At 56.9% G+C, this 16,746-nt stretch overlaps 3 protein-coding genes across 5 annotated transcripts; all 3 read right to left on the minus strand.

Moving 5' to 3' along the window:
* Nucleotides 1-81: 81 nt before the first annotated feature.
* On the minus strand, nucleotides 82-470 carry LOC116499983 (cytochrome c oxidase assembly protein COX14 homolog). The gene is made up of 2 exons (XM_032204862.1): nucleotides 411-470; nucleotides 82-331 (listed from the first exon to the last, which is right to left on the minus strand). The coding sequence occupies exon 2, from the start codon at nucleotides 327-329 to the stop codon at nucleotides 165-167; it is 165 nt and encodes a 54-aa protein (XP_032060753.1). The 5' UTR covers nucleotides 330-331; nucleotides 411-470; the 3' UTR covers nucleotides 82-164.
* A 3,389-nt stretch (nucleotides 471-3,859) lies between these two features.
* On the minus strand, nucleotides 3,860-7,556 carry GPD1 (glycerol-3-phosphate dehydrogenase 1). Of its 2 annotated transcripts, none has more exons than XM_032204852.1 (8): nucleotides 7,509-7,556; nucleotides 7,169-7,346; nucleotides 6,598-6,669; nucleotides 6,117-6,255; nucleotides 5,078-5,190; nucleotides 4,529-4,762; nucleotides 4,223-4,329; nucleotides 3,860-3,956 (listed from the first exon to the last, which is right to left on the minus strand). In XM_032204852.1, exons 1-8 carry the CDS (start codon nucleotides 7,547-7,549, stop codon nucleotides 3,860-3,862), a joined length of 981 nt encoding a protein of 326 aa, XP_032060743.1. In that variant the 5' UTR covers nucleotides 7,550-7,556. The 2 variants fall into 2 exon arrangements, with proteins under 2 accessions (XP_032060743.1, XP_032060741.1); XM_032204850.1 differs by having other exon boundaries at nucleotides 6,598-6,738.
* A 977-nt stretch (nucleotides 7,557-8,533) lies between these two features.
* Nucleotides 8,534-15,705, minus strand: SMARCD1 (SWI/SNF related, matrix associated, actin dependent regulator of chromatin, subfamily d, member 1). Of its 2 annotated transcripts, none has more exons than XM_032204871.1 (13): nucleotides 15,492-15,705; nucleotides 15,190-15,377; nucleotides 14,005-14,047; nucleotides 13,784-13,906; nucleotides 13,356-13,478; nucleotides 12,759-12,875; nucleotides 12,314-12,415; nucleotides 12,053-12,214; nucleotides 11,861-11,958; nucleotides 11,303-11,438; nucleotides 10,830-10,952; nucleotides 10,471-10,572; nucleotides 8,534-10,247 (listed from the first exon to the last, which is right to left on the minus strand). In XM_032204871.1, the coding sequence occupies exons 1-13, from the start codon at nucleotides 15,657-15,659 to the stop codon at nucleotides 10,194-10,196; spliced, it is 1,539 nt and encodes a 512-aa protein (XP_032060762.1). In that variant the 5' UTR covers nucleotides 15,660-15,705; the 3' UTR covers nucleotides 8,534-10,193. The 2 variants fall into 2 exon arrangements, with proteins under 2 accessions (XP_032060762.1, XP_032060761.1); XM_032204870.1 differs by having other exon boundaries at nucleotides 13,350-13,478.
* Nucleotides 15,706-16,746: the final 1,041 nt, after the last annotated feature.

Consider the following 16,746-nt stretch of genomic DNA (forward strand, 5'->3'; position numbering starts at 1 on the left):
CCAAAAAATCCCTCAGAAAACCCCAAACCTGATGCACCCCCAGCCCCGGGGCGGGATGAGGACACGACACCGAGCTCGGGGGCTTCTCCGGGGGCTTTTATTGCGCTTTTTATGTGGGAATCTTAGTGGGGGGGGGAGGGAAAATCCACGGTCCGAGCCCCCCCTCAGCTCTCGGGCCTCGCCGCCGCCGCCGCCTCCCTCTCCCGGCGGCGCTGCAGCAGGCGGTAGGCGCGGACGCCGCACAGGTACCCGCCGTACACCGTCAGCAGCATCATGGAGCCGGAGAACGCCTTGTAGCCGAAATCAGCCAGCTGCTTGCCCGACACCATGCCTGTAACACAAGGCGGCGGTCAGCAAGCGGCCCTCCCCCTCCCCTCCCCTCCTCTCCCGGTCCCGGTCCCGGTCCCTACCGGCGCTTCCGAGGCTCCGCCGCCACCTCAGGGCCGCGCTTCCCGGTAGTGCCCCGTGGGGATGGCGGGGCCGCGCTGCCTGCTGGGAGTTGTAGTCTTTATGGGGGGGGGGGTGAGGCTGTGGCGCCATCTGCTGTGTGGCTGCTCCTTCGCCTCAGGATCCCGCCATCCCCCAGGCGCTGTCGCCTGTCCCTCAGGCTCTGCCCCCTGCCCCATGTCTCTCTGCACAGCTCCCTCAGGGTCTCCTCTCTTCTCAGCACTGTGTGAGGCTGAGGGGCCAGCCCCTCACACGGGCGCCGTGCTCCAGCCCTGAGGTGCTCGGGACACCCCCGTCCCCGCTCCATGCCTGAGGTGGTCACTGGCTTCTTCACCCTCCCTCAGGACCCAGGCTGTGCTCACAGCTCACAATTTGGAGAGTTTGTGTGCCTCCAAAAAGCGCCGCGGCTGCTGGTGGCACAGCGCGGTGCTCTCCCCCCAAGCCCCGAGCTCCTTGCTTGTAGTTGAGGTTGGAAATGAGGAGATATTTCTTGTCAAAAAGAGCGGTCAGGCATTGGAACGGGTTGTCCAGGGAGGCGTCACCGTCCCTGGGGGTGTTTAAGGACAGGTTGGATGTGGTGCTTGGGGACATGGTTCAGTGGGTGGCAGTGGTGGTAGGGGATGGTTGGACCGGATGATCTTGGAGGGCTTTCCCAACCCTAATGATTTTGGGATTCTCTGATCCCACAGGCACAGCACAGCCCCAGGCTGTGGGCTCTTTGAGGTGCTCGGAGTGCAAGAACTGGGGCCACCCCCTCGTCTGCGTCTTCTTGCTCAGGCTGCAGCAGCCCCGGCGCTGCAGAGCCCTGAGCTGTGCAGACCCTGCAGTGCCTGGATGTGCTGAGGCTGCAGAACATAACTCCAAATGTTAAAGGGAAGACTTTTTATAGCTCATGAACTCCAACGCTAGTGCAAGGCACGGGCTGTCTGAAAGCGAGGGATGCATGCGCTGGCCACCCCCAGGTGAGACTCGCGACCCTCAGCAAATGCTGACAAGGCCTGGAGGAGCTCAGGCACTGCCAGCTGTGTGTAATGGCAAAGAAAGCCGCGCTTGGAGCGATGTACTTCTGCAGCTGATGAGCTAACAGCTAAATTTAAGTCCAAAACACAGCTCCTGATCCTGCTGCAGCTCCAGGCAGGTGCTGGCAAGAGCTTTACATGCTGAGGTGAGAGCCTGCGATGTGTCTAGGGAGGAGAGCTTGGACGCTCTCTCCCCTGTATGAGCCTCGTATCCAAACACTTGAGCTGGGATTCCTGAAGCCCATCAAGACAAAAGGAACTAGAAGTTGTGCCAACCCTGCAAGAAGACACTGGACTTCCTTTATTTTCCCTCCAAGCTCATTGAAGTTTCTCAGAGGAAGCCGATGTTGGCTACTTTCTGAACGATCGCTGAGTTGAATTTAAAGGTCGTAGGGTGCTACCGAGAATGCGTGTCTAATAAAAGGCACAGAAACAACTGCACTGCCAGCAGATTAAATTCCCCTAGCAAGAGGGCGAGTGGAGAACTAACAGTCCTGGAAAGGTCACTCAGTACGAGATGTGTTTCAAAGAAAGGCAGGGATGAGGCAAGTCCAGCAGGGAAAAGAAGCTGGAGAGAGATGAATAAAACAGCACAGACCGTCCCAAGAAGCTAAGACATCAAAGTCTGGGGTACAGGTGGCACAGTGGGACCCTGGCATGGTTCCTGCCGGCCCCAGGTTAGGATTCTGGACCCAGCTCAGCACTGCAGTTTCTTCCCTCCCCAGTCCTACAGCCAGACTTGAACACAGGAACTGCTGCTGAGAAAAAGCAAGTGGGACACCGCGTTATGTTCTGAGCCAACATTGTCCTGCAGGGGCACTCTTACTCATTTTTGGAACAGCACACAAGGGTGCAGAGCCAGGAGGGAACAGCCAGTGCCCTCTCCTGCACTCTTAGTGAGACCAGCGGGCACCAACCCAAAGAGAACGATGCACGGGAACCGCAGAGAAAAGCGTGCGCCGCCCCTTCCCTCTCCAAATTTATTATGATTTTAAACATTCATGAAGTACACTGCTAGTCAGAGACCCAATGGCACTAGGACCCGGAACGGGGGCGAGATCTGCAGCAGCTCCAGCAGCCTGCCAGCCCAGACAGGGATCAGTGAACCGCCGGCCGCGCGGCCCTGAGCAAACACGAGCAGAGTGAACCAGCTTCAGAGGCCCAGAGAGGCACGTGGCAGCCAGCTGGACAAGGGGCAAGTTTCAAAGGCACAGCATGAGGCACGAGACCTCTGTCCTCTCTTGTGATGCTGGAGGTCTGCCTGTACCTCTGTGGATCACGTCCTGTGCTGCCCCTTGCGCTAGCGGGCAATTTCCAGCACCCTCCCACGAGGGGCGGCAGGGAAAACGAGGAACCTGCTTTCTCAGTTCCTATAAAGCCACGGAAAGAAGCAAAGCCCAGCCTACGGCACAGAGCAGAGCAAGAGTGAAGGCAAAAGCTGCTGCGGGTCACTCATCTAAAAGCACCACGGCCCAACTGCTTCGGCAGGTACACAGCCAAGGGCTGCGCTGCCTGCCAGCTGCTCAGAAAAACTTTGGGGCAGTTGGTCCCTGCGTTGCCAAAGCCAGCCAGAGGACGAACCAAGGCGAGGGAGGAGGGCTGCCCAGGGACAGGCAGCGGGCATGGAATTAGCACAGACAAATCGGTGACAAAAGGGGTCAGCGGCCAGGCTTGGGTGTGAGAGCAAAAAGCTGAATAATTGAGCTCCGAGGGCTCCCTCCGGAGCCGTCCTCACACACGCAGAGCCTCGGCCGTCCCGTTCAGCAGGAGCAGCTGGTGGTGGCTGGGGAAGCAGCGCATGGCAGGGTGGCAGAGCTATTTTCTGTGCTGGTGCTTCTTAGAAAGAAGAGTGCTTGTCAGCTCCTTTGAAAGTCCTCAGGAGCTTCAGTCTCTGGTGGAGCCTGGCAGGGAACCGTGCCCCCTCTGCGATGCAGCAAAGCCCAAAGCAACAGCAGCAAGCAGGAAAGAGCTGGTGTCATGCGAAGTGGCCCCATGGGGCTAATAGCAAAGCTTGCCCTCCAAGGCAGTGCCTCCTGCACTCCTGTATTGATCAAGACGACTTAGCAGAGTCCCTCTGAGAATGGAATCCATCGCAGCGAAAGAAAGTGAAAGGAGGAAGACGCTCAGCCCCGCTCAGGGCAGACCCTAGACAGAAGCAGAAGCTAAACGAGCCCTTCGAAGAGAGAGGGGGATCAGCAGGTACCTCCGTGCAGATGCCAGGCTCAGGCTGGCAGTCTCCAGGGCTGAGAAGGGGAACCTCTGCCCTTCCAGCGCTCTGCAAAGGCTCCCAGGAAATCTGGACTCCTCGCAAAGCTGTGGCAGCAGCAAGTTGGTGCGGGCAGGAGCTCTCTGCTCGTCTCAGCAGGATCGGTGCTTTTGCAGGCAGAGCCCACTTACATGTGCTCGGGGTGGTTCTGGAGACACTTGATGACATCGGTAACAGGTTTGCCCTCGTAGCAGATCTGATACACAGCTGTGAAGAGGGGGAACCTACGGGCAGGATGGACAAAATCAGCCCTTGCTGCATTCCCAGAGCACCTCCACTTCTGGTGTGCCACGCAGGACCGCGGGGCAGGAGCAGGTGGGACTGAGGTGTGCTGCCTCACCCACCAGGCTGGATGCAGGCACTGCAAAGTTTTGCCTGAGCTGCAGGGACACTGAGGGTGAATTTCCCTTCCCACATCTGCGGGGAAGATCCCAGCCCAGCCTCAAAAAAAAAAAAAAAAAAAGCAGACAAGGGGGATGAGAGCACTCACTTCTCCACCATGTTCTTGCTTTTGAGGATGCGATGCAGCTCGGCAGACGTCTGGGGACCCTGCAGCTTCTGCCCGTTCAACATCTCCTTCTCCAGCTGCTCAATAGACTGAAACAACCCAACAGAGAGGGGAGCTGGAGCCTGCGATGCCATCCACTGCCCCACAGCTCCTTCCCTGGAGCCAGGCTGTGGCGCTGGGCAGGTGAAGAATGCCACAAGGCTCGCTGGCTCCCTGCTACGGCCAACTCAGCAGATTGATGCAGGTATTAAGGTCCCCCCCTCGTTGCCTGCTCCCCGCTCTGCTCACCTTCCCAGTCTTGGCAAAAGCCTCAGCCACCTTGCGGTTGCGACCGCCGTAGCAGGTAGTGATGAGATCGGCCACCCCGCAGCTCTCCAGGAAGGTGGAGGGGGTGACGGGGCCCTTGCAGAAGAGTTTGGCGAAGCCGATCATCTCCATCAGGCCCAGACGGATAACAGCAGCCTTCGTGTTGTCCCCGAAGCCGAGCCCATCACAGAAACCAGCCCCTACAGCCACGATGTTCTGCAAGACAATAGCACGGAGCGATCCGTTCCCGCTAGAGCCCAGGGCTTTGCCACATCCACGAGCTGCCCGTGTGATCCCGAGAGCAGGCTGCTGCCTGCCCCTGCCTGTCTAGCAGCCATCAATCCCTCCGAGGAGCCGAACAGGACACACACAGCTGCCTCCAAAACCTGGCCTTTTGCCCAAGCGTCTCGGCGAGCCAGGGTGCAATATCCAGAGGAGTTCATCCAAGTGGCAGCCTCCTCCCCAGAGCTCCCCGCAGAGCCCAGGCTCTGCTAACAGAGACCTGCAGACCTCAGCCAGCAGCTCACCCACCTTCAGGGCCCCACAGATCTCTACGGTGTCAGCCTCCTGCACCACCGTGACGCGGAAATTCGGTGTCTGCATCAGCTCCTTCAGGATCTGCCCGTACTGCGCGTTCTTGCACCCTGACGAGGCAAAAGGAGGAGCGTGAGGAGAGAGAGGGACGTGAAGGAGACCCCAGAGGAGGGCTGCTCTCTTCTCCTGGTAATTTCCTGCAGCGTAGCCCTTGCGGCCAGTGCAGATAGAGGAATCTCTTGCTCAACTGCTGGACGTTGCTAAACGTTTGTGGGACCACAAAGTGCCACCGTACAGTGCCTGGCGGATAACCAAGGTTCAACCTTGGGATTCCCATGCCTGCCATCGCATTGAGCAAGACAGAAGTGGCATGCCCAGTAGATTAAAGGCGTCTTCAGAGACTGCAGGTTTGTGTTTGGAGGCTGCTGCTCTCTCTGTTCCTGCAGGGCCCTGCATGGGAGCGTTGCTGTGCTTGCAGCGACAGCAAGCTCTGCTTCCACGTCTCCGGTCTCTGCAGCCTTCTGCACGCCTTGTTTGCTTTTGTTTAAAGCACGGACACTTTGAATCTTGTAACTTCTAACCCAGAGAACTGTTCTGTTGGTTTTGGCTGCTGTGTATGATTCACAAACAGCACGGAGGATGTCAGGAGCTGCCGCCAGATGAACTCCCAAGTAGCCCTGGTTAGCAAGGACATGAGATCCAGGTGACTGTCCCTTGAAGCCCCGTGAGATAAAGGTAGGTGAACTCTATTTCCTAAAGGGTCTCTCAGTGTCCATCCCTTCCACTTGGACCAGGCTGCCTGCCAGATGCTCCCAGTCGGTGCTGGCAGCTTTCAGACACACGACTCCGCTTTTAATGAAGTGAGCGCTCACACTGCAAACCCTGTGGATGAGTTCATCCAGCTCCTACGGAGCCTCGCTGCCTTCACAGGCAAAAAGGGACGGCTCTCTCTAGGCAGCACCACGCTCCCCCCCGTTACGTCCTCCTGCTCGTCAGAAACGAGGGCTGCTAACGAGGAGGGACGTCGGCTCCTTACCGATGGTTGTTTCGCAGAACTTCTCTTCTGCCACTTCGTTAGCGATGTTGGCCCCCATGAGGACGCTCATCTCGATTCCCAGCTTCTCGTGGATAATGTCTGAGATCAGCCTCAGCCCATCTGGTCCTTCGTCCACCCCCTGGGAGACAACCAGGTGTGGAGATGAGCACCCGTCCCCTCCAGGACCTGGCCCCTGCTGTCCCAACCCCGTCACTCCCCACCCTGCGATGCTGTCACCCCAACAGCCCCCCCAAAGCTCAGCTGCACCCCACTCACAGCACTTCACACCCCCTGCACGCCCTCACACCCTTTTCTACTCCACAAACACACCTCCAAACCCCCACAAAGGCTTCCCAAACCCTCTTGTACACCACTAAAACCCTGTAGCCCGCTTTTTACTCCAACCCTCCTGGCTCCCCTTTGCAGCCCCGCAGAATTTATGACCCCCCAGCCACCAGGGCAGCGCTCCTCCTGCTCACACCTTGATGAGCGACATCCCGATAGCATCTTTCTTCACGTGGCCCTTGAGCTGCTCGCACACCTTGCCGATGAACTGGTGGGGCACCACGAACAGGAGGACGTCGGCCCCGGCGCAGGCTTTCAGCAGGTCTGGCTCTGCCACCTGCAGGGTGGGACCGTCAGCACTCACACCCCATTTTTCGTGGCCAGGAGCCCGCCCCGATCCCCAACGAGGGGAAGAGGGGCTGGAGGGCAACTGCGTGGGGTTTCCCTGGGCAGAGGGGCTGGAGCCTGGCAGCACAAAAGGCTGAGCGTATGGGCTCGCTGCGCGCCGCCGATGCCAGCTCGGAGGCAGCCGCATGGCCTCGAGCCCAGCCTGTGGGATGCCAGAGCAGGGGCAAAGGTGGGCAGCGAGGGTGGCCAGGGCTGCGGCTCATCCAAGCGAGCTGCAAGGTCACTGGGAACGTTTAAGCGAGCCCCGTGCATCCCCTTTGCAGCCCGCGGGGCCGCGGCAGCTCCCGGCACGGCTTTTTATTGCCTGTCACCAGGGAGCCCGGCTGCCGGCAGCGGATCTCGTGCTCAGCCACACTCACCACGTTGGGGGGCAGCTTGTGTCCTGGCAGGTACTTGACGTTCTCGTGCTCCGTGTTGATGATTTCGGTGAGCCGCCGGCCGCCCACCTCCTCCTCCAGCACCCACATGCTCACCAGGTTCTCGAAGGTGCTCAGCCGCGCCGCGTTGCTGCCCGCGATCTTGGCGATGGCCGAGCCCCTGCACGGGCAAAACGGAGCCGTAGGCACCGAGGCTGCCAGCACCGGGGGGAGCCCGGGGCACCCCACGGCACTCGCACGGGGGTCCCCGTGTCCCGGGGAGAGTGGGAACCGTGCCACGCTCCGGGAGGGGACGTGGAGTGGCCCAACACCGGGTGCTCACCAGTTTCCCGAGCCCACGATGCACACTTTCTTGCCGCCCATGGTGCAAAGAGCCGGAGCGCTGCGCTGTGCTGAGCCCAACGCCGCTATTTGAAGGCTGCCCCCGAGCAGGGGCGGCCCCAGCCCGCCTCCCGCTCCGCCCCGGGGCAAACCGGGCACCCGTGGCCCCCGGGGGCCGCCCAGGTCCCTGTCCCGGCTGCAGCCGGTGCTCGCAACCCAACGCCGAGCAGTGCTGCAGCCGCAGATCGCTGCCCCGAAGCAAAGGTGAAGAGCACCGAGCTCAGCACAGCAGGGAATGGTGACTGCCCAGCTGCTTCCCTCCCCGCGTTTTCTGCATAAAATCGTTTTCTTTTCCCCCAAAGAAGGCTCGTCCCCCGAGTAGGAAACGTGAACCATCTGATTGCAGAGCCAGGAGGCAACGCCAGCCTTAATCTCGGCGTTAAGCAGCAGCAGCACCAACTGCTTGACCTTACGCAAAGCGCCCTTTCTTCTAGACACAGAGGATCTCTTTCTCCTGCAGCAAGGCTTTACAAGTGTTCTGTAAAGCATTACGTTTCTACTCCGATAAACAAGGCAGGGTGCAAAGAGTAAAGCCCCACTTGCATGCCTTTAAACCCATCTCTGGAACCTTTAATACAGTTCCCTCACAATCATGCCTGAATCCCGTGGGGCTTGCAACAGGCTGTCACCGTTCTGCAAGGCAGCAGGGTGAATACTGGGCTGTCTAGATTTTATCAGCACCTTGGCCACTGGATTTCCAGATTTGCTCAAGTTACTTTGCTTATTTCCCACAAAAGCACTCTGCACAGGCTTAGCGGGCGCTGCAAGCCACAGATCCTTACCTGAAAAGGCACTGTGTAACAGGCCAAAACGTGACGAACATTTTCTCTGCAGTTTCTTAAACCAGTTAAAAAAAAATAAAGTGAAAATAATCCCGTCCCTTCCCAGGCAAATACACGAGGTATCATCCACTGAGGCAGCTGCTGAGAGAAAGCGTGCTGTCAGCACAGAAGGAGGGAGGACAGCTTCCTTCACAGGAGGCTTTTATTAAAACTGGGTGACATCTACAAGGATACAGTACAAAAAAAATTTTGGTCCATGGAAAAACCCATAATATTCAGTTAAGAAAAGCAGTTATTCTGCAACAGCTATGTTTGCCTACGCAGTACTCAGCATCCTTCATGTGTGACTACCCTGAGGAGTCAGTGGGCTGCTTCATCAGCACCAAGACCTTCACCCCAGTACCACAGAGGAGCCATTTCAAAGAGGGTAAAGGAGAAGGGAAGTCGAGAGCCTATTACTCACAGACATGTAGTAACACAGACACAAGGAGTAGGGCCACCCAGGCTCCCAAATTCATAGTAACCTTCCCAACCACACCGAAGCTGGGTGTGGGGAGGAGGGGGGCTTGTCAGTAATGTGGTTTTGCAGCTGTTTCGAGAGAATATGACCAACTTTTGAGTCCATTTGCATTAGTCCCGAGCAGAAATACTGAGATCTGGGTTAGAGAAGCCGTTCTCTTACACCTGACCACTAGTTCACTAGTAAATCGTTCCATGACGAGGCATGGGGGCTGCTACTCCCCACGGTAAAGAAAGTCTACTTGTACATTCCTGATCCATGCTGGGCCTTATGGCAGCCCTGGAACCTAAAACTTGACTAAAAACCACAGGAGCTTCAGCATGGAAACATCTCCTAACTCACGTATGCTTGGAGCTACATCCATTCCCAAGAACTGTCCTGTTACACTCAGGTCCACAGAAAGGAGCCTCTGGTCCCCACAGCAAGTGATGTATGACAACTGTCCCGAAGGAATGAGCGTACAACACTCCACCCCTGCACAATTACACGGGCAGCTGTTGCATCCTCTCTCCCTGCTACAGGGAAAAGAAGCAGCCAGGTGGCTTGCTGGAACCCCAAGTGCTCTGAAGTGCAGTGAAGTCTCAGCACTCCAGAGCTTCCACACCCCTGCAGTAAGCCAATGCTTCATCTCCCCTGTGATTCCCAGCCTAAAACAGTCTCTCATGAACATGAAGGGAGCAGGACAGGAAAAAAGGGAGAAGGGAAGAAGCGATTCTCTACACAGTCCAGTAACTTCCTCAAGGAGGAGAGGGACCTGTGGGGCAGCCCAGTGCAGCAGCACCCTCCGCGTGAAGGAGGGGAGGGCTGGAGGTATGTCAACTCCTGGTGTCCTGCCCGCTCCATCTCCTGGTACCTTGCTACAAAAAGAGGCAGGGACAAGATTAGCCACAGAGCTCCACCCTTAGAGCAGGTCCAGGCTTCCCAGACCCAGGTCTCGCGTGTGCCACAACTAGATGCTAGTTGAGGAGGAACGGGCTGTGGTTTCTGAACTTGAGAAAAGCTCCAAGTCAGCATTCATACTGGCTACTGGGGACACTACAGGCAGTACGGAGTCACGGAAAGGCTCTCAGAAGCCCTGGGACTGACAAGGCAACAGTCAGGAAGAAAACCAGGTAGAAGTGTGTGCTCGTTGGAGCCCGTCTGCTTGCCACTCCCCAGAAGACCCCAGGTGTCCTAGAGTTGCCCCAAGAGGGACAATGCCAGGATGGATAATGGTGCAGGCCTCAGTGCCGGAGTGGGATTACATGAGCCATAACAGCGTACTCTGCAGCTCTGTCTCCACAAGTAGCTGTGATGCCTTCTGGCTGGGGAGGAGCGGAGCTGCCTATGTGTTGCGGATCCCCAGGGCCTGCTCTAGTTCCTGCCGTCTTTGCTGTACCTGCAAGAGGAGCCAGAGTTGCAGTATTAACACACAGCAGCGCAGCAAACAAAGTACCACAGGGCCCAGGTGGAAAAGGGGGGGTCCAAACTGGGACCAAGATGCATCAGCAGTGCCTCCAAGTGAGGCTCAGCAATGCCACTTCTCACCAGCCGTGAAAAAGGAGTGCCAGGTACGCTGAGCCACCAGGTACAGAGGGGGACACCTGCTTGGGGACGCTCACCTTGGAGTAGAAGTATCTGCACACAGCTTCCTGAGCCCACGGCTGGAAGTAGAACTCAGCTCTACGCTCCTCTTCAGGATTCCCAACAACATCAGTCATCGTCTGGAAAGCACAAAGGACAAAACAGTTCAGGGAGTGTGAAAGCTCTGGCTGTGCTGAGCAAGCCTGCACAGACACCCCCCCTTCCACAAAGAAACGTCAGTACAGTCAGGTCAGGTTCTTATCCTTGACTTCAATACACGTCTTGCTTTCTGAAAAGGAAATTGCCTCTCTCCCTCTCTCTCTCTCTCAGTGGGAGCTAGTAATAATGAGGAAAGAGTGTGACTGGATCCACCTTCCCCACAAGACAAAGCTTTTACCTTCAAGTCCCGGCACTGGGACTGCAGCCAGTCGTTGATGAAGCCCTGAGGATCTCGGGCAAAACTCAGCATGAACTCACGCTGGGTCTTCAGCTGGTTAATTGTCTCTATTGTTTCATGGATCTGAAGGAGATAAGCACAGCAACGAGACTGCTGAATAGGGGAAAATGTCAGAGAAACATCAAGAGATCCAACACACGAAGGTGAATTCTTATACTCCCTGGCTCACTTATCAGATAGGATTCTCAGCTCCTACTTTCCTGCTCTAAACATTACCAATTTCCCCACTGACCATTTCCTTTAAAACTGTGCTTCCAGATAACGCCACCTATTTGAAACCACGGCAGAATTGTCTCCAGCTTCCAAATGCACAACAGCACAAAGCCAAACTGTCACATTCAGGGGTCACTTTGCTCCACACACACACACCTACCCAGCACTGAGGACAGCAGACCTGAAGGAACTCCTCTCACCTTGTTATCCAGAGCAGCAATTTCTTGTTGACTAGCCGTTGAGAGCAGGAATGAATTCATCTGAGTCTTCAAGGTATCATCCACCTCCACATCGATGTCATAGCAGGCTGTTTTCTTCTGGTCATTTGGGTCAACACTAGGGGCATCCAAAAGAATTCAAAACAGGTGAGTAGTTCAAGAAAGCACCAAATTGTGGCTACTCTAGGGTGATGCTGCATAAGGACTGCAGGCAGGGACAAGCCAAGCTCCTGTTAGCTTCAGCTCTAACACCAAACAGCACAGCTCCATGTGGCTTTGCAGCACACGGGCTAAGTAACCGTGTAGATAGCAATCTGCTTGGAGCAACTGTCATGCAAAGGATGGCATGAACATGGGAGTGCCTGGTGGAAAAGGGGGCTGTGGTAGACAAGAGGTGGCCATTCCTGGACAAAGAAATGATGACTGGCAACACAGGGGAACTGCTACTGAAAAAGGAGAACATTACATTGTCTTCTCATGCCCCATCCATCCCTTCCACTCTTCTTTCTGTAAATACAACGCCAAGTGGAGCAGTCTCACCTGATGACGTGATTGATGATGATCGGTTCTGGGGGCATGAGCAGCGCATGAAGCCTTTGTGGGATTTCAGAGAACTTCATCCGCTGAGATTCAAATATCTGTGCCAGAAACACAGGGCTCAGCGGAGAGCTCAGTGCCAGGGATCCCTGGCTGCTCACAAAGAAACGCTGAGGCAGCCCCAGCCACCATTACCTGCTGGAGGTATTTGTCACAGATGACATACTCCCGCTCGTGGGGGTCCTGGAGCTTGTGGGTCTTGATGTATTGCCACAAAGCCTGGATGATCACCGGACGGGTCTGAGTGTGAATCCCCAGCAGACGAGCCAAGCGGGGGTCCAGTTTGAACTGGGGAGGCTTAAACAAAACAGCGCAGAACAATGAGATGGGAATGTGGCCACAGACACGGCTGAGCAAACACTGCAAGCCCAGCAATTGTTGCTCCTGACATCTTACCTGATAATCGAGCATCAGAAGGACAGTACAGCGCACATTGACGTCTCCTGGCCTCTTCACCTGGAAGCCATCCGTCTCCTGGGTTGTTGCAGTCCTGTGCCACTGGAATATGTGGAACAGGAGAGGGCATTCAGATGCACTCACGTGCTCAAATCCCTTTGCTCCTGCTGCTTGGCACCCAGCATGCTCGTCAGTAAACCACACCCACTACAGAAAATTCATCTTATTCCCATTTATAGTTTGTAACGAGAGTTAATACATTTATTCAGACCCCTAGCAACTCCACGGAAGAAGCTAAGAAAAGAGACTTCAAGCCTGGCTCCCAGCCACTTGAGCAAATCTTAAATACCCTCACCTCTCAAGTTATACAACATATATACAAATATATACAGTCTCCTGAAACAACAACTCATTTTTAGAGACAATACAGCAAAAAGAAGCTCACCTCTACCAGGTGATTGTCAGGGCCATAGAGGTCTTTATCAAGTTCAATGACCAGAGACTTAAAGAAGGATGAAAACTTCCTTTTCTGCTTGGTGGCATCGTATTTGGACAAAGCAGACTGCAAGCAACACAGGAAGGAAGAGAGTCAGGAGAGCAAGTCCCAGGAACGCAAGCACAGGCACGGCGCCCACCAGCGTTCCTCTACGTTCTGAACACTTACATTCATCAACACATGGAAAATCAAGTTCCAAGTCAAAAAAAATGGTGAAAGACTGGAGACAGAGATGAGCTTGGAGGAAATTAGCTCACTCAGCAATCAGATAAAATGCAAGTGCCCTGGTTCTAAGAGCCACTGACCGTCTCTCACCATTAATTCTTATAGCTATAAGAACTTTGTATAACTCATGTTCTGCCATGGGGATACCCAGCGGTCTCTGAGTTGGGCTCTCGGTCTCGTCCCCATCAGACTCCTTGGAAAACAGAGATGAAGGAGGATATCAAGCCCTTAGCTACGCTCTCGGACACTAAGAAACTGGTTTCACTGTCAGTTCCAGATCCATAAAGTCACCTCTGTGGTGTAAGTGTAACTCACACTTACATCTTCCAGCAGCCGTCCTTCCACCCGAAGCTCCCAGGAGGCAACTGTTCCTTCTCCGTCTTCTGCATCTGACTTGGCTGGATTGAAGGTGTTGGAGATAAAAATGCGTAGCTTTCGCTTTTGCTAGAAGAAAAAGCATCAGTTCAGTGTTAATTTTGAAGTAAACAGATGGCTATCCTGCTTATGCTTTGCCAAAACTGAGCTTAATATTCTTGTTTGCCTCCTATTTCCCCTCTCCTAAGAGGAGCAGCAGGGAAAGAAGCATTCCTGGTTCTGCTCCTTGGTTATTCCTGGAATATTAATTAAGATTCCTTATAGGCCACGCTTATAGGGACGAGACACAAACTTCAGTGCCCTCCTCCGCCCTCCACCAAGGTAAGATTCTCCAATCCTTGCTTACAACAACCACGAACGCAGCCCCCACCTACCTTAATGGGTCGCTTCAAGGCCTCCTGGATATCCAGGCGCTTCCTCATGATCGTCTGGTCCAATTTCCTTTCAAAGGCCAGCAAGTCCATATAGGCCTGAGACTCGGGGACAAGCTCACGAATCTACAGCAAAGCAGGAGCCAGTCAAGAACCCGAATCACCCCCGGCGCCCTCACGCTCCTTTCATATCATCAGGGGCTGCAACCACGCGTGCCACTCACCCTCTGAGGTAGAATTTTGTCTGCCATCTTTTTCTTTTTAGCGCTGCAAAGGAAGGAAATGAGTGTTAAAACTGTGCAAATTACCAACAGGCAGTCACGAAAGCAGCAGCGTGGTGGCTTGTTCCTTGGTTTAGCCTCTCCACAGTGACTTGTGATTTCCAAGACCGACTTTTCTAGGAGACTCCTTTTAAACCAAGGGATGCACTGCCAACGTTACCGAGGCATCGCATGGTTCTGCCAGAAACCTAACACAAACGTGCCCTTGTCTAGTAGCTGCGTGTTATTCTTGTATCTGCTGGAAGCTCCCCTCTCCTAAAAAAAGGGGCTGCACATGAAAAGCTGAACTCTCTTTCAGCCACCCAACAAAAAGATGCAACGAGAGGCCCGGGCGTGGCGTTAAGGCAAAGCGCTGTGGACACGGTCACACAGAAAAGCTTTGTGCTGCTGTGAGCAGCCAGCAGATGACACAAAATCAGCCTCGGCTTTGGCAAGGCCTTAGGGCTCGCTCTGTGATTTCGGCAGTGCCCTACCCGCACCCCAAAACCCAATCTTTCCCCATGATGCTTCTGGGGAAAGGAGCAATGAATGTGAGCCTGCCCGTGGATGTTTGAGGGGATCGGGGATGCCTGGGGGGGGGGATCAGGGGTGCTTGGAGATTTTGAAGGATGCTTGGGGGTGATCGGGGATGTCAAGGGATGCTCGGGGATGTCTGGGGATACTTGGAGATGATTGGAGATGCTTGGGGGATCATTGGGGATGTCTGGGGATGTTTGGGGATGCTTGGGGATGTTGGGGGCTGTGTAAGGATGCTTGAGGATGCTCAGGGATGTCAGAAGATGTCCGAGGATGTTTGAGGATGTCTGGGGATGCTTGGGGATGATCAGGAGATGCTCGGGGCTGCTTGGGGATGCCCAAGGATGATCAAGGGATGTCCAGGGATAGTGGGGGATGCTTGGGGATGCCCAGAGATGCCTGGGGATGTCCGAGGATGCTCAGGGATGCCCACGGATGCTTGGGGATGATCAGGGGATGTCCAGGGATGATTGGGAGATGCTTGGGGCTGCCCAGGGATGTCTGAGGATGCTCGGGGATGACCAGGGATGCCCGTGGATGCCCAAGGATGTTCAGGGATGTTTGGGGATGCCCGGGGATGTTCAGGGATGCCCCGCTACCTCCGCCCCTTACTTGTGGTTTCGGTTGGGCACCGCCTGCGGCTGCACCTGCTGAAGCTGCTGCGGCGCCGGCCTCTTGCGGGCCTGATCCAGGCCGGCCTGCGCCATCCCGGGCCTCACCGCCGGGCTCCCACCGTAACCGGGAGGCCCCATGGAAGGCCCTTGAGGGGCCAAGCGGCTGCCCGGCAACATCCCGGGGCGCTGCGGAGAGAAGAAAAACGCTCCAGAGCCCGCCGGGCCGGGGGGACGACCCCGAGCCCGAGCCCGGCCCCAACCCCTCTCCCTCCCGCCCCGCCGGCCCCTTCCCCGCCTCACCGGGTAGGCGGCCCCCGGCAGCGGCGAGCGGTACAGGCCCTGGCCCGGGGCCGGGCCCATCCGGACCGGCCCTCCCGGAGCTCCCGGCCCCAAGGCTCCGGCCCCGGCAGCGGCCCCCCCGCCGCCACCGCTGGGAGTCACCGACTGGAAACCCGCCCGCGCCGCCATCTTCTGCCAGCACAAAGGGAGCGGAGCCGGAACGGAGGAGCCGGAACCGGCGGGGCCCCGGAGGAGAGCCCGGCCCCAGCCCCAGCCCCCGGCTCCCTGCGGAGAAAGAGGGAGGGAGGAGGAGGGAGGAGGAGGAGGAGGAGGAGGAGAAGGAGGAGAAGGAGGAGGAGGAGGAGGAGGAGGAGGAGGAGGAGGGAGGAGGGCGACACCTGGCGGATGGGGGGACCTTGGGGGGGGGGGAAATGGGGACGTGAGGTGATGGGGGGGGATGTGGGGGGGACCAAGGGGGACAAAGGGGGGACACAGGGGGGACATGAGGGGACCTGGGGGGGCACCAGGGGGATAAAGGGGAGGACAAAGGGGGACACGGGGGGGACAAAAGGGGACACAGGGGGACATGGGGAGGCCGGGGGGGACACGGGGGGATGTGGGAGGACGTGGGGGGGCGCAGGGGGGACCAAGGAGGGGCACGGGGGGGACACAGGGGGACACGAGGGGACCTGGGGGGACGCTGGGGGGATTAAGAGGGGGAACAAAGGGAGGCACATGGGGGGACAAAGGGGGACACAGGGGACAAACAGGGGGACACGGGGACACGGGGAGGCTGGGGGTGACACAGAGGGGACCTGGGGAGATCACAGAGGGGGACAAAGGGGGGCACGGGGTGGAGCAAGGGGGGCACAGGGGCAAGGGGGACACGGGACACAGGGAGGCTGGGGGGGGGCACACAGTGGGGGAGGGGGACACAAGGGGACATGGGGAGGCCAGGTGGACACTCTGAGGGGACTGGGGGGACACAGGGGACATGGGGAGAAGAGGGGGAGCAGGGAGGGGGACAGGGAGGATAGGGCGGTTGTGGGGAGTTCTGAGGGGTGTAGGGGTCTTCGGGGGGTGGGGGGTTCTGAGGGGGTGCTGGGGTCTTGAGGGGGGTCTTGGGGGGTGTAGGGGGTATGGGAAGGGGCAGGGTCCCGAGGGGTGCAGGAGCCCTGGTGGGAGTACTGGGGGGAGCGGGATCCTGGTTGTGCTGGGGGCGATGTTCCTGGGGAGCCTTTGGGCGATGCGGGGGCCGTGGGGGGGCTGCTGCCAG

Source organism: Aythya fuligula, chromosome 29 (genome assembly GCF_009819795.1).
Source record: "Aythya fuligula isolate bAytFul2 chromosome 29, bAytFul2.pri, whole genome shotgun sequence".
In the NCBI taxonomy this organism is placed as follows: domain Eukaryota; kingdom Metazoa; phylum Chordata; class Aves; order Anseriformes; family Anatidae; genus Aythya; species Aythya fuligula.

What these genes read in the sequence shown, in the direction of transcription:
- LOC116499983 (XM_032204862.1), bottom strand. Translation starts at nt 329, where the DNA reads ATGGTGTCGGGCAAGCAGCTGGCTGATTTCGGCTACAAGGCGTTCTCC.
- GPD1 (XM_032204850.1), bottom strand. Translation starts at nt 7,549, where the DNA reads ATGGGCGGCAAGAAAGTGTGCATCGTGGGCTCGGGAAACTG. An exon ending in GTTCTGCGAAACAACCATCG is followed by an intron (nt 5,191 to 6,116) that starts GTAAGGAGCCGA and finishes TTGCCTCGTCAG; the next exon opens with GGTGCAAGAACGCGCAGTAC. An exon ending in CTTTTGCCAAGACTGGGAAG is followed by an intron (nt 4,330 to 4,528) that starts GTGAGCAGAGCG and finishes GGGTTGTTTCAG; the next exon opens with TCTATTGAGCAGCTGGAGAA.
- SMARCD1 (XM_032204870.1), bottom strand. Translation starts at nt 15,659, where the DNA reads ATGGCGGCGCGGGCGGGTTTCCAGTCGGTGACTCCCAGCGGTGGCGGC. An exon ending in TTGCTGCTCTGGATAACAAG is followed by an intron (nt 10,953 to 11,302) that starts GTGAGAGGAGTT and finishes TATCTCCTTCAG; the next exon opens with ATCCATGAAACAATAGAGAC. An exon ending in GCAGATACTTCTACTCCAAG is followed by an intron (nt 10,248 to 10,470) that starts GTGAGCGTCCCC and finishes CTCCTCTTGCAG; the next exon opens with GTACAGCAAAGACGGCAGGA.